The sequence below is a fragment of the Sarcophilus harrisii genome, chromosome 5 (genome assembly GCF_902635505.1).
Source record: "Sarcophilus harrisii chromosome 5, mSarHar1.11, whole genome shotgun sequence".
NCBI lineage: Eukaryota > Metazoa > Chordata > Mammalia > Dasyuromorphia > Dasyuridae > Sarcophilus > Sarcophilus harrisii.
In genome coordinates, this window is record NC_045430.1 from 68,158,954 (window position 1) to 68,175,029 (window position 16,076).

A 16,076-nucleotide genomic window follows, 5' to 3' on the forward strand; every position below is an offset into this window, starting at 1 on the left:
CCTCTGATTTGAAATCATGGTAATAAAGTATCCTAAATTATTTCTGTGTTAAAACATCTACTAATAGATGCAGATCTTTGTTAGAAGGCAGATGAAGTACAAGTTTTTATTATCTTAACACAGGATTTTATAACTCAGAATTTTGAAAGATCATAAAAAATTTAAAAGATATAAAAATGGATAAGAAAGATTTTAATGCAGTGATGAAATCAAAGTTGGATTAAACCCTTTTCCTTACAATAACGTATAAAAATCAAGAATACATAAGACAGTTTTCAGATATATGCACACAATGAAATGTCATAGAGAAATGAATAATATAAAGCCTATTTATAGATGATTTCACTTTTTATTCATCTCAGTTGAATGAGATAAGATTATATTTTCATTTGGTAAGTACAGGCAAATTTGAGTATACCAGTGGAGATAGAAATAATACACTGAGACAATGAATATCTTAAAAGCTTTTTCAAGATATAAATTATAAGGGACTAGATTGGAAATTTTAAAGTTCTGTTGTTTTATGACACAGTAGCAGCAAAATTTTCAATTATATTTCTTGATTTCTTTCACTATTTCCCTTCACATAATATTCTATAAGACTTATTATAGAAGTGAATCAACAATTAGAGGTAAGTGCATTGGTACAACTCCAAGTCTTAAAATGCAAAGGCAAAAAAAAAAAGAATTCTGGGAAAATTACAGGCATTAGAACACCTACACAAAGAACTGAATGTCAAGAATTCTCTAGAAAACTAAAGGTAATATATATTTTTTATTACAGTTTTTTATTTTCAAAATATATACATGTATATTTTCAACATTCATGCTTATAAAATCTTATGTGCTGATATACATGTGTATATGTTTGTGTGAAAGTAATAGGTGAGGATCAATACAGAAGCCTTTTTTGAAAGGCTTAAACACCACTCTGTAGAGCCCATGGGGGCTAAAGGAAACCAAAGGTTGCCATCCGTCAAGACAAATTGAGTGAGAAAACTTCTCAATTCTCATCCACAGGTAAAATGTAGTATAATGGAAGTTATTCCTTCTCATTATATTGCCTTTAAGATATATAGAGAACATATACACACACACAAAAAAAAGAAAACACTCATCACTTCAGAGGAAGAATTTATAAACTGACAAAAGGAAAATTCTACCTAAATTCTGATTCTGTGAAAGAGGCATTTATTAAGCAATTTACTGTTTGCTAGGGACCAATTTGCTAAATGTTGGAAGTAATGCAAGAAAAAAGAAAAACAATCCGTGCTCTCAAAGAATTTACATTCTATTAGAAAACTAGTGCCTAAAAGGAAGGTGGAAAATGGAGGGAATTAGAGGAAGATAACCTATGTGCAGACATGATGGAAGAGTCCATCCTGCAGCCTGATAAGAAATGAAGACATACCTGCCTAGTGCCTCTGCTTACAAGGAGGCTTACAAATTTGTTCTACCATTTCCAAGAGCAATAACATTAGAAATTCCCCAATCCTTGAGGGTTACCTAGAACTTTGGGGGAAGAACTAATTGCCATGTTCTGGGGCCTTACTTTGTTCTGTAAATAGGAGTTGAGATAATAGCTCTCTCCCCCGACAAATTGCTACATGTATATACATAATAATTTAAGGCAGAGGCAGAGAATGCTAATAACTAAGATAATCAGGAAATATATCCTGTAAAACCTAAAATATGAGATGAGTCTTGAAGAAAATTCTGAAAGGTAGAAAGAGAACATAACTTCCAAAAATGGAGGACAGTCACAACAAGGGCACAGAGTCAGAGCAGTTTCTAGCCATTAATAACTATATTCTTAAAGTTTTGAAAAATCATATAATATTAAAAATCTGGTAGACTTAGCAACTTAGAAAATTATTAGATTCTCAACAACAAAAAACTGAATTAAAATATCATATTATTCCTTAATCAAGACATAAATCTCTTTACCTCCATATTAACAAATATACAAAACAATACAATTGAAGCATACATCTATCACAACCAAAATATTTATTATATGTACCAAGCCTTCCTTTGACCAAGCATCTTGAATCTTTCATCTCCTCCTAGACATAGAGTATTCCCTCAGGGAAATTTTCATTTTCTCTTTGTCTCCTGATTAATTCTTCACTAACTAAAATAGGTGGTGAAGAATCATCCTCAAAAAAAACCCTTCACTTGATTCTTTTATTATCATAAGATGATCATATTTTTTCTGCACTTCGTGGCTAAACTATTTGAAAATGTCATCTACAATAGGTACTTTGTATTACCTATTATTATGTTCTTAATCCCTTATAATCTAGTTTCCAATCTTAACAAAAAAAGGTTCTTTCTAACTAAATGATACCATGAACAAAGCATCAAGCCTGGAGTCAGGAAGACCCAAATTCAAATCTAGCTTTAGATACTTAGTAGCTTAACCTCTGTTTGCCTTATTTTCTTGACTATAAAACATGGATGACAATAGAACCTACCTCCCAGGGCTGTTATAAAGGATCAAATAAAATAATAAGTATAGTAAGCACCATATAAATGTTTATTATTATTATCCAAAATTATCAATGATCTCTTGGTTGCCAATGACTTTTTCTTAATCCTAACTTTCCTCAACTTCTTTGCAAACTTTGTTGTACTTTGATTATTCTTTCTTGATTATACCTTTTTGTACTCTTCTCTCTAGATTTTTGAGACACCACTCTCTTAGTTTCCCTCCTGTCTGACTGCTTTTTCTCAGCCTCCTTTGTTGGATCCTCATTCAGATCATGCGCCCTAGTCAGAGGTATCCCCACAAAGCTTGGTTCTGGGTCCTCTTCTATTATTCCTCTATACTACTTCATTTGGGGATCTCATTAGCTTCCATAGATTTCATCCATCTTTATGTTGTTGATTTCTCAAATCTACTGGTAAGGAACACTATAATCATAAATCTTATATGTTTATTTGGTATATATAGAGAATATAAGATATAAGATGAGATTAATCTGCTAGTCAATATCTAGATCTTTTGATATATCTGGGTGCAAATAATGCATCCCAAAGAAAGTAAAAAGAAAGGATATCTTAGGGAATCTGAATTCCTGGGTAGGAAACAGGCCTTGGAAATACAAAAATAGCCAACCCTTTTGCCAAATTAAGAAGCAATTTCATTGACCTGGCAATCAAAGAATCATTCATTCTGAGTAGTTTTAGGAGTAGGCATTGTGTAATATACCACTGTAGGGATAGTGTTGAGTGAAAATGACATAGCAAGTCCAAAACCTTTCTTAATTGGAACTTGGATCAATGTACAGAGTTCCCCAACATGGCTTCAGAGTGATAAGGTGAGCTGGAATGATTTTCTTGTCATGAGCAGGGATGTCAGGGAACCTTTTTGTAAAGCAAAAATAAATCTTGATATTTAAGACCTTTAAATTCAAGTCTCTGACCTGGATTAGAGGGAAGGGGCAAAAAGACTTATGAAGAAAAGATAGTGCAAGATATAGCAATGAAGCCCTATTTGCAAAATCCTTACAGTACAAAGAGGAAAGAATTGAGACAAGATAGCTAAGTAGACATTTTCCCCCAGGCTCCATCAACTCTTTTTTTTTTTTTTAAAGGAGGAATTATGAGCCAGATATAGAACAATTATAGTTAAGTCCACAGAATAAGAAAACAACAATCCTGATAAAAGTCTTTTGAATGAACACTAGAGAATGCTTATTAATACTTTAATATGCTATTTGAGCACCCCTCTTAGATTTAGTCTGTAACCTATAAAGCAGGGATGTACAAATCCATTTAAGAGTTTATTTCTAGATTATTACACAGGGATTCCCCTTCTGCTGCAGAGATATTAGCACATCCCACCCCCTGCCTTCTACCCAATTGCAATAAGAAGCAGACTGATTCTGCCCATCCATATGAGGAAGTATCTTTAGCCTGGGAGGGAAATGGTTAGTGAACCACAAAGCAGCAGAAACTCACTCAAGAATACCTTCTTCATACTTTCCTTCAAAGCTTCAAAATATAACTATAGAACTGCTATAAACTATAGTAGATGAATTTACCAATTCTACTCATAAACAATAAATTCTTCAAGAATTCAATAAAAACAAACAAAAAAAAAAAACCTATGGAAAGTATAGAATGGAAGGGAATAATATACTCTAAAGAGCAAAAGAATTCATTCTATAATCCCAAAGAGCGTATTTTACAAACCTAGCCTAATCATCGATGAAAAAGGATGGATAAACAAATAAAGAGAAGCATTTGAGGCATTTTATGGTGGAAGAGAACCCAGGCTTTAGTAGAATATTGCAAATACCTCTCTAAAAAGAAACATAGGTAAGATAAACATGTATCAAGGAAAGAAAAAGTAATGAAATAAATTAAATTTCAATCTACCTCTTCTCCTTAATACAATCTTGTTTCTGGGTTTTCAGGACACCATTCCTTTCTGCTGTTTCTCCTACTTATCAGACTGATTCTTCTTAGACTTTTCTACTGAATTCAGGTCATTCATTAATCATGAGTGTCCCACAGGCCCTTTTTCTTTCCTGTTAGTGTCCCTTGATATTCACTTGATATTCTCATCAGTTCTCATGGATTTAGCTATCAATTTAATTAATTGTCGATTAAAGCAATCAATCAATTAAATGTATTTAATTATCAACTCTATGCTGATGATTCTAAAATCTATTGATCCCTAAAGTCTCTAATATCATATCTTTCAGATATCTCAAATTAGACGTCCAAAGACATCTTAATCTCAAAATGTCCAAAATAGAAGTCATTAACTTTGTCCCTAAATCCTTTCCCCTTCTAAATTTCTCTTCTACTGTCAAGAGTACCACAATCCTTTCAGTTCCTCAGTTTTATAACCTAGATATCATCTTTGACTCACTATTTCTCACTTTCCATCTTCAATCTCTTGCCACAAAGCCTGTTGATTTCACCTTTGCAATATCTCTAAAATATACCTTCTTCTGTCTTCTGATCATTTATGTCCAGACTATTGTAATGGCTTGCTTCCTGGTCTCCCTGTCACAAACTTTCTTCCCACTGCAATCCACAATGAGGATCCCTAGTTATTCAGTTGGTCACTGGCCTGAACACAGACAACTAGGATATATTCTTTCTTTCTAAAGTGTAAATAGAGAAGTTTTCATTGAATGTGGATTTTTGTTTTGTTTTTTGCAAAATTATGATTTGTTATCAGTAAATATTTGGTTTGCATATCTATTTTATATACCTGTATACCCTAGGATCATGTAAAAATTTCTTGAAGTAAAAGGGGTTGTGAATGGAAAAATGGGTTTAAGATAACCCAGTTCATGAAGGAGAAAACCAATCAGAGTGATTTGGATAGGGATGTATTCCCCTGTCCAGACTGCTAGAGACAGCTGAGTGTTATAATTAAGCTATGTTCTCAGCAAGAGGAACTGAGAACTTTTAGGCTACCTCCTCATTTAAATATCCACTAATCAAGATTGATTTCCCTGGTCAGGAACATTGCTTTTCAAAAAAACATTTAAAAGTCAAGTGTCTCCATTAGTTGTTTTTGATGACCTAGATCATCTAGGGTCCTCAAACTTTTTAAATAGGGGGCCAGGTCACTGTCCCTCAGATTGTTGGAGGGCCGGACTATAGTAAAAACAAAAACTTTGTTTTCTGCGTCTTTAAATAAAGACATTTCATAGCCCTGACTGAGGAGGATAATCGTCCTCAGCTGCCGCATCTGGCCGGCGGCCGTAGTTTGAGGACCCCTGAGAGAAACCACTGGACCTCAATTTATTGATTGTCAGTTAGCATAATTAATAAAATGTTTATTAAAATTATCCAGAAACTGTCTCTTTGAATTTTCATTTGTATCATATCACTAGCTGAATTGTGAAGGGTTAACAACTGCTGGTGGGGTTTGTCACACTGAGTGTCATAAAACTCTTTCCTCTGATTTGTGCTGGTTTATTGGCATTAGCTAGTTGAACTGCTGTTTATATTTATATGACATCAAGCTGATGGTACCCTTGCTGTTGGCTGGGCTTTTGGCCCGATTACTCTTATACACATAGAATACAGACTTTGCTGGTCTAAGTGGTTGGTAGTAAGTCTTAAAGAACCGAGGAGAGTAGGAAACCAACCACTATGGCTAGTCAGGTTATTGAACAGGAGCCTGCTGGCTGGCAAGACACAGAGGGCTCTGCCAGTGCTGGGCGTGTATACAGTGGAAGTATGATAAAATAGGAGAAAGATGGATCATCACAAAAAGTAAGAAAGCTTCAGACTCTGCTGAAGCCTGAGTTGAGAGAACTTTTAGGGTTCTCACTAGGTACTGCCCAAATTAGCTAGCACATAATACAGACAAGTAAACTACAATTGATTTACCGAAGTGATGTACACCATAATAAGTGATACATATATGTCCGACAATTCTGCAGATGACATATGCATATATATACGTGTAAATGGGCAGTTAGATGGCACATTGGTTAAAGGGAAGAATGGAGAGAAATGGAGAAAGGAAAAGAAAGACATACACAGATAACTTTTTAACATGAATGCAGCATCCTTTGCCTGTCCTAGCTAAATTAAATGAGATACAATTGTCACATTTGTTTCTATCTCCAAAATATTTATCGATATCTCTAACATTTCAGGAAATATCACCGGGCTCCTAGGGAGAATTTAGTGTTGTTTTTTCAAATACCTCCCCCCCTGACTTGCACCCAAGAATTACCACAGAATCGATGTGACAAAATTACAGTTGTTCTCATCTAAGTTAAAAAGAAAGAGAAAAAAGAGGAAGAAATGAAGGGAAAAGAAAGAAGGAAGACAGAAAGGGTAGGGGAAAAAAGAAAAGAAAAATCCAAAGTTTCTTTTGGACAATGACTAGCATTCCCGGAGTCCAGAGACATGCTTTTCATGTCCAGTCAAAGCAAGTAATTAAATCCCAAAGTGTTTCCCTTGAAGAACAATGCCTTTTCTAGCAAAACCTTGACTTTCTCTTTTAAAGAAGCTAGGTTATCATGCCTTTTATTTCTAGGTTCCCTGATTTTGACGCTACTGCCTCTTGAGGGTTTCCTCTCCGGACTCTCAGCTCCTCTCCAAGGGTGTGCCTCCCCTTTAGCAATCTTTTGCTTTCTAAACCTAATTCCTCTACCCTACTAGCTAGGGCGGAGTAAATCCTTATTTCTCTCAGTCTCCCAATGGAGCCCTGCCCTGGCCTGCCCTGGCTCGGGCAGGGCACGGCTCCGGGGCCAGAATCCGGTCCTCCCCGGTGTCGGGGAGGAAAAGCTCTCGGCCCAGCGGCAGAGCGGGTTCGGGGCTTGGCAGCTTCCAGCTGCTGCCTTATCTCCTCCCCCCCAAAGTTTGCATTGAGTTCATTTTCCCGCCCCGGAGGTGGGGCAGTAGGAGGACGGCTCAGGAAGGGCGGGGTCAGCGGCTGTCCTCCAAAACAGGCCAAAGCCACCAGCGTTCCTGCCCTGAGGACTACCCGGGACCCGCGGGGTCAGCCTTCGCCAGTCCGCTCTCGGAGCGCTCCGCCGCGGGCTCAGGACCGGGGAGGGCCTCGGAAGCGGCGGGGTCCGTCATGGCCAGTAGCCGCAGCCTGCGCAGTGAAGAAAAAGAAGAGGAATCTTTGAAAAAGTTGATAGTTAGACTGCAAAATGTCCAGGAAGGAAAACAGATAGAAACCCTGATCCAAATCCTAGAGGATATGCTGATGTTAACGTACAGTGATCGCGGTAAGCTTTTAATCGTCATTTTCTTCCTTTTTATTTATTTTATTTATTTATTTTTTTAACTTTGGACAAATGTAGCAATAGAAGGAATATATATATCCACATCCCTGAAATCATCAGTTTTAGAAGAAAACTCTTTGGAGATAGTTTTCTGCATTGGCCCAGACTCTGGGGAGAAGAGATTATTTTTAGGAAAGGAATCGAAAATGACTTGTTTTCACTTATTTCCTTTCATTCTTCTGTTTAAAAAGCAACAGTGAATAATAATTTCGTCTTGTTTTCCTCCCCTCTTCTGTTTTCAGCTTCCAAGTTATTTCAAGGCAAAAATGTCCATATGCCTTTGCTCGTTGTTTTGGATTCCTACATGAGAGTCGCAGGTGTGCAACAGGTAAATATATACATCATTTTCCTTTCCTATTGGGAGAGGAATGCTTTCAGCTCAAAGTTCTTGGGAGAAACTGTTGTGATGAAACGTTTGTATGTTTGGTCTCACTGTTAAGGACCTCTCTGTTTTTTGTGCTTGCTGTGATTTTTAAAATGGAGAGGTTGTTGAATGTTTGGGGTTTTTTAAGTGCAAAAGGATTGTGACTCATATTGAGCCTTTGAATAAGAGCAAAAAGTACATTAGCTGATGACAACTGTAGTGGAATTGTTAGTGGAGGAAGCAAATAGAGTGGAGAACAGAGTGGGGTATTTGGGGGAATGAAGATTGTCTGAAGTGGGAGATGAATGCATAAATATTAATATTTAACCATTTGTTATGGTTCAGAGTGTAGTACAAATGTACAAAGTGTAGCTCAAATAGCCACTAAAATATTTGGCCAATTTTAAGTTGTGTTATATAATATAAGCTCCTTTTTGTTTTTTGCATTTCCAACACCAGTAAAGTGTCTTATACTTGATCTTTTACTTGTTTTTGTTCAGTTGTGTTTTGACTAGTTGAGACCTAGTGAACCATACGGCCCACGATTTTTTGTTTCTATTTTAGGGGGTGGATGTTGGCTTTTTTTTTCCCCCTCCAAAGGTTCTAATTGCAGGCCTGGTTCTCTAGTTGAGCCACCTGGCAGCCTCTAAGTTCTTAAAAATGTGAAATTGGATTAAAATAATAGCTATATTGTTAAGACTTTCCTTTGGGAATATAAAACATTTTCCTTAGTACTGTTCAGAAGATTCTAATTTTAGAACTGGAAGTAACCTCTGGAGTCAAATCCAGTTCCTGTAACAAAGTGAGGAAACTGAGTCACAATTAGGTTAACTGATTTGATCTAGGCCACTCAGATATTAATATCAAAGGGAGTATTCTAAATGAAGCCTTCGGACTTCAAATCCACTTTGTCATACACGCTTCTTGTTTCTTGTCCTTCATTCTTGAAGACAACCATGACATCTGGGACATGATACTATGATATGCAAGTGAATTGAATTTGAGTGAGGGAGAGTTGTGTAAGGTCACCTGCCCCATTTTCTTCCCCCAGAGCCCTCTGGGTTCAGGGACAAGATATAGATCCGAACAATGGAGATGGCTCTGGATATAGTGGGAGACTAATCTGCCATAGAAACCCCAAGAATTTGCTATGTCGAAGAGAGGCTTGCCTCATTTAGTAAAGATTAAGTATTGTGACAGCTGAAAATGTGATTCTTAGTCAAAAAAGTCTATCTAATGATGATAGAAGGTTAAAAGTATAAATTGAGACCTGTACAAGTTGACAAGCACATTTCATGCATTTTGCAAAGGGAAATCAGTTTTTTCATCTTCAGGATAATTAGGAGGCTGAAGGGAACTTTAAACTTGGTGAATGCTGAAAGCAAAGATGATATTAAATTATACTCATTTGAAAGGCTAAGGAAAAATTTCAGCTATCTAAATTAAACTAAATTAGACGGGTAGGTGATTTTGTGTAGTACTTTACATGCCAAGAAAAACACATCTTCTTTTCCCTAGGTTACTCTGTGGGATTTTTCAATTTGAGTTTCAGATGTAAATAAAAATCCAATAAAATCAAAGATGATAAAGACTTTATTTTTGGGGAACTAGATCACTGTTCAATTAAAATAAAAATTTCACATATGGCATATATCAATATTTTGAGCAACCATTTATTAAATGTTTCTTTTCTATGAAGTACTGTGATGGGCTTAAACATAAAGATAATTAAGACATAGCCCATGTGCTCTAGTGCTTATGGACAGGTTTTGTTGTTTTTTTTTTTTTAATTTTCTTAAATTCTGATGATCTTCTCCCATGTTATCTTTTTTGCTTAAATTTGAGTTTACCAAATGACTGATAGTTTCCTTCTCTAATTAATGTTTGGGTTAGGTTTAATGGGATTGATGGTATCAAGAAACCTCTGGAAATAGGATGTTATAAATTGGATTTTATCTATAGGATATATGGAAGTTGTTAGATTGAACCCCTGGTATGTATCTCAAGCATTTTAGTCTCCTGGATATTCCCCAGATGAGAGACAGCTCAGTTTTGTACCCATATCTTTCAGAGGTAGAATTATATTGTGTCCTCCAATACAGGAGCATTTGATGACTTTTATAACACTAAAAGTAGGTGTAATTTTAAGTTTATAATTTTCTCATTTGGTGGATGGAATTCACAACACATTCTTTTTTAAAAGGAAAGCAACCTCTTAGAATGATAGTAGTGGTAGTGGTGGTGATGGAGGTGGAGGTGGCATAGGTGGTGGTGGAAGTAATAGCAGTAGTATCACCACTAATAATAATAATGGTGCCAGACCCTGTGTTAAATGCTTTACAAAATTATCTCATCTGATCTTCACAAAAACTTTGGAAGGTAAATGCATTATTATTGTCATTTTATAATTGAGAAAACTGATACAAACAAGTCAGTTTCTGATATTAGCTTTTTCTTGTCTCTAAATTGGGGAATACCTGTGTTACTTAACTCAGAGTAGTGTCAATAAATGTAGAATGTCACAGATAGTGGGGAAACTCTGAGTAAGGTATAAGACACTTCAGCCCAGAGGGAACCTGCTGACAGTGTCTGGTTCAGCTCCCCATCTCCCGTAAGGGCTCTCAGCCTTTTCCAGGAAGTCAGGTGGTAGTGACAACCTATTCTACAGTAAGAGGAATTTACATGTGAATAGTAGAGTGCTTATAGTTCTCGTACTGGAGGATTTCAAAACCCACAGGAATCAATGGATTCCCTGACACATGAAGTGATGGACAATAGATTGGTTTTGGACTATCTCTTGGCTGCTGAAGGAGGCGTATGTGTGGTTGTGAATTGGTTATTTTCTACATCTTCCTTTTATAAATCTTTTATAAAACCATGTTGATTCATATTGTTTGTTACATCACTAGTTGCATGTGTGATTCCTCCTGTTGATTCATATTGTTTATTACATCACTACTTGCATGTATTATATTACTACTTGCTTGTATAATACTTCCCATGCTGATGATATAACAGTTTCTAGTAAAACAAAAGAAAGTGGGAAATGTAGAGGGCCTCAGATAGTAGGGGAACTCGGGAAGGGTGTGACCACCTCCCTTTGGTGCTCTCACCCTTTCTGGGAAGTCAAGGGCGTGACCACCTGTGTTCTGCTTGGAGCAAGAGATAGAGTCACAGGAATTTACATATCAAAGCAGGGTAGTTATAGTTAACACATGCCTAGTGTGCTGTGGTGGGTGATGTGGTGATATAATGGTTCTATAGTTGGCACATGCTGTTATTATATAAATTGTCCTAATTATGTTCACATTTTTATATCGAAAGACACACTGTGAATTGTAATATCTGACATCATGTACCCATGGATCATTTAATTCTGGGACTTGGTCCTTAAAAGAACTATTACATTGTTTTGTTTTGTTTTTATTAATTTTATTTAGATTATCTCTTCCTATTTTAATGTTACTGATATAAAGCTTTTTGAAACCTGGAGTAACCTAAAGTCATGGCATAAAGTTCTCTAGAAGACCTTTAAGGAGCTTGACTTTCTAAGGGGTAGAATATAGTGGGAACAATATTCTAACCCTTTTATCCATGCAGATAGTTCTTCTTTAAAAAGTATTGAAATATTATTCTAAAATTTGTTGTCTCAAAGGATTAAAGATTCGGAGTGTTAATATTATTTCCTCATTGCCTGAGTATAAACTAACCACTCTAGACCTTTATAGGCACTCTGATGCTTGGCTGATGGATCATAATGGGAACATCAGGCAAGGGAGCTTTTGTCAGCTGAATCAATTTTCCATGTCCTCGATGCCTCTCCTTGTTGAATACCTGTCTCCTGCTGTGGCTAAATAAATCTCTCTCTCTCTCTCTCTCTCTCTCTCTCTCTCTCTCTCTTTTTTTTTTTTTTTTTTGTTAATGATTGAATGAGACACTATAAGTATATCAATTGATTCCAAAATTCAACCTAAACTACCAGGATTCTGGCCTGAGTCAGTTCCATCCCAGAAGGATTCTATTTTTGGATCTCAGCCAATGTTTTTACTATGCATTAACCACAAAGATACAAAGAAAAGCCAAATATATATATGTAGAGAGACAGACAGACAGACCGAGTCAGAGAGAGAGAGAGAGAGAGAGAGATTCCATCCTCAAGTATCATAATAAGTATAATAAAGTCATTACTGGTCAGTATATAGTAAGCACTCAATAATAATATCTGTTGCCTGACTTACATTGCCGTTCTTGTATTACATGCCTTTAGTTTTTTGTAGTAAGTCATTTTAATGCCTATAGATACTTCTCAGTAAAATTTCATTGCATCTTTAGTTTTTGAAAAATTGCTTCAATTATCATCTTCATATAGATGATACATTTTAATTTGAAGAATTACATTTTAGAAGAATACATTTTAATTTGATAAATGTTCAACTTTTATCAGTTAATAAAGATATATTTACCTTTGTTACTTTTCAGGTGGGTTGGTCACTTATCTGTAAATTGACAGAAATTTGTCCTGATATAATGCAAAGCTTAATGGGTCCCCAGGATGTTGGAAAAGATTGGGAAATCCTTGGTGTTCACCAGTAAGTATTAATTTTCTGCAAAAAGCAATTGTATTTTTACTTAGGTACACAAATCTAGAATCTTTAGATATGCATTTTTTTTAGATTCTTCAAAAGAGGAAAGATATTTTGAAGCTATACCTAAAATGCTATATGATCTTAAAATAATATTTTGCATGTATACAGAATTTTATTCTCAAAAGTCCTATTCCAATGATTCATCATGGACAAGGAACAACCTCTGGGTTCTTCAAATTTATGCTAGAGGAGACTGCCAATTTTAGCAGGTCCAATCAAACTGGGAAGTCATTGAGTATGGATCCCACTATGGATTATCTATTTGTTATCTGAGGCTAAGATTGGAAAAGCTGACCAAGACTAGAAAAGCTCATCATCCACAGCATTGGCTATCAGATAATAGATATTTTTTACCACAGTAACACAAGTATACTGTCTCTTAATGTGTAGAATTGTTTTGAATTTACATGAGTGGAATGAAAACTTATACCTACAAATCTTGGGTCTTATATTTTAATCCACTTTTAGGAATATTATTATGAATTTTGTGAATTTTATAAATAGTCCACCTATAAGAATATTATTTTAAGGGTATAAATATTATGAATATTCCTTGTAATATATGTGGGAGGTAGATAGACCAGGTGATTATTATACTTGATGATAGAAACATGATTCAAAAAGTTTTGGCAAGCTGAAATGAGTTTTGAATTCTCTATTTTCAGAGAACAGAAAGTAAAAATTTTAAATAAGGTACCTTTTTTTTTGATAAAATAAGTAATATGTCATAGTTAGTTCTACAAAAATATAGGAACTAGGCAGTGAGATTAGTAATGTGTTAACTAAACTGTGCTTTTTCTTCCTGCAACAATATATACATATATGTGTGTGTGTATGTATATATATGTATATATATATATATGTGTGTGTGTGTGTATGTATATATATATATATATATATATATATATATATATATTTAGGTGGTTCAAACTATTGTTTTCAAAAAAGAAGAAAAGAGGAAATTATTTCCTAGTACTCAGTCTTGATAGTCATTTCACCAGCAATTCTTTTGCAGTTTGCAACATCATCTCATAGATGAGACCACTTCCTTCACTGTAGTTAACTTTAAGAAAACAAAAAAAAAAGTTTCTGTAGAGAGGTATTCCAGGGGAATTTCTTTTTGTATAATTTTGCTGACTTCTTGACTTTTATGTCTTCTGGTTAACATTGTACAATCTTTACATTTAAGTTATCCTTTTTCTCTGATAGAGAAAAAGTAGGATAGTAGAATGATTCCGATTTTTCCTCAAAGTTTTCCTCAAAATTTCTACAATTTCCTCAAAAATTGTATAAAGTACAATTTATAATTAAAATGGCAGTGCTTCAGATCTGTCTCTTTAGAACAGGTGTTGATTTTATTGAAATCCTTTCTCATCTTAGTAGGTATGCCTTATTAATTGTGTCTCTTCTCTGGATAAGAATCCAATACTAATCCTATTATTGAGGATGTTCCTACTTGGTGAGATCTGCCAGACTTGTACTCTACTGACATGGCCTTTGAGATCCTTTGGTCAACTCTATATCACACTGAGACACTGAAGTGGGATTTGGGTGAAAAATATAATTTATTCCATAGTCCATATCATTTAGTTATAAATTTGTGTGAATTATCCTTATTTCTTAAGTAATAGATTATCATAGAATATCAGATTTTTAGACTTAATATATTTTATGTTCATTTATAATTACTAGTGATTTAACAATATAAGTCAATATGATGGATAAAGGTCTGGCCTTGGAATCATGAACAATTGGGTTCAAGTTTTTCCATTTGCACGTACTAGCTACGTGGCCCATTTTATGGGCAAATTCATCCCATTCACATCTAAAATTGTGATATGTTTGACAGTCAGATGTTCTATTCAACACTGGTCTTTTCATCAGGAATGCCTAGAAGTCCTCTCTTTAATTACATTTCTACCTTCTTTTCTGAAGGATTACACTCAGTTTGGTGGGGAGGGAAGAGATAGGTAATTCATGGTTGTAATCTTAGCTCTTTTGCCTTCCAAAATATCTTATATACTGAAGTATCCAAGCACTCTGCTCCTTTAACATGGAACTGCTAAGTTTGGTCCTGACTATAGGTCCATGATATTTAAATTGTTTCTTTTTGTCTGTTTGTAATATTTTCTTCTTGATCTGGCAACTCTGGAATTTGACTTTAATATTTCTGAGAGCTTTCATTTTTGGAGTTCTCTTTCAAAAGGTGTTTGACATTTAAAAGAAAAATTATTTTATCCTCTGTGTCTAATACATCAGGGTAGTTTTCTTTGATAATTCCCTGAAAGTGATGGTTAGATTCTCTTTTTGATGAAGGTTTTCAGCTCATCTAATAATTTTTGAATTATCTCTCCTCACTCTATTTTCTGGGTCAATTGTTTTTCCAATGAGATAGTTCACATATTCTTCTAACTCTTAAACTTTAAGTCAGGCTTCCAGTACCCTGAACACTGACAATATATTTCTTGGAAAAGTAGAAACACGATAGATGAAGTGGGACAATTTATTCAAGGTAAAAAGTTTCCAGCTCCAGCCTTATTAGCTTAAGAATACTTGAAAGAATACTTGAATTTAGATTCACATGGTTTTAAAGGACCCAATGTTTCTTCCCCTGAACTTTGTAGAACAATAGAGAGGAAAAGGGAAATTTAGGGATTTTTGCATTAAAAAATTATAAATCAGGAAACAAAATTCCAAAATCCTGATTTTTAAAAATGATAGTGGGATGTCCTTGCTTTATTTTATTTTTCCATATAGAATTTCATTTTATTATTAGATTCACACAATATTCTAACTTAAAAGGGTTGGTAAGCTTTTAATGTAAAGGGCCAGATAGTAAGTATTTTGGACTCTGTGAACTAAAATCATATATATTATGTAGATTTCTATATAGCAAGAGATAAAATATATTTTCACAAACCTTTTTTTATGAAATTCAAAATATAATAATTGAATACAAAATTTTTTTTTATAAAAAACTTCATTCTACTAATGAAAAGAACAGAATTCTTTTCAGAGGAATAACATTTTGTTCAATTATGTTCACAGTGTTCCCTATCATTAAAATTAATTGCAAATATTCATCTGTATATCCTGATTCAAAATGAGATTTTACAAATCTGGTCTTTGAAAATGTCTTCACAAAAATGAGAATTGCCGAATGTGGGTATCAATCCATGATCATATAATTTTAGATGAGTATATTCATTCCTTGGAAGGCATTTTGAGCATTTTATTAGATTCTTATCTTGATTTTTGCCTTTTGGCAATGTCGTTGTTGAGTCA

General features: G+C 34.7%; 1 protein-coding gene across 2 annotated transcripts in view; it reads left to right on the forward strand.

Moving 5' to 3' along the window:
* The first annotated feature begins 7,258 nt into the window (after positions 1–7,258).
* Positions 7,259–16,076, forward strand: part of LRRK2 (leucine rich repeat kinase 2) — a 177,373-nt gene continuing 168,555 nt past the window's right edge. The window contains exons 1-3 of one of the 2 annotated variants that reach the window (XM_031940539.1): positions 7,259–7,724; positions 8,024–8,109; positions 12,625–12,734. In XM_031940539.1, coding sequence (XP_031796399.1) covers positions 7,571–7,724; positions 8,024–8,109; positions 12,625–12,734 — 350 coding nt within the window. In that variant the 5' untranslated portion in view covers positions 7,259–7,570. The remainder of the gene's footprint in view (positions 7,725–8,023; positions 8,110–12,624; positions 12,735–16,076) is intronic. The other variant, XM_012550850.3, reaches the window with a different exon arrangement.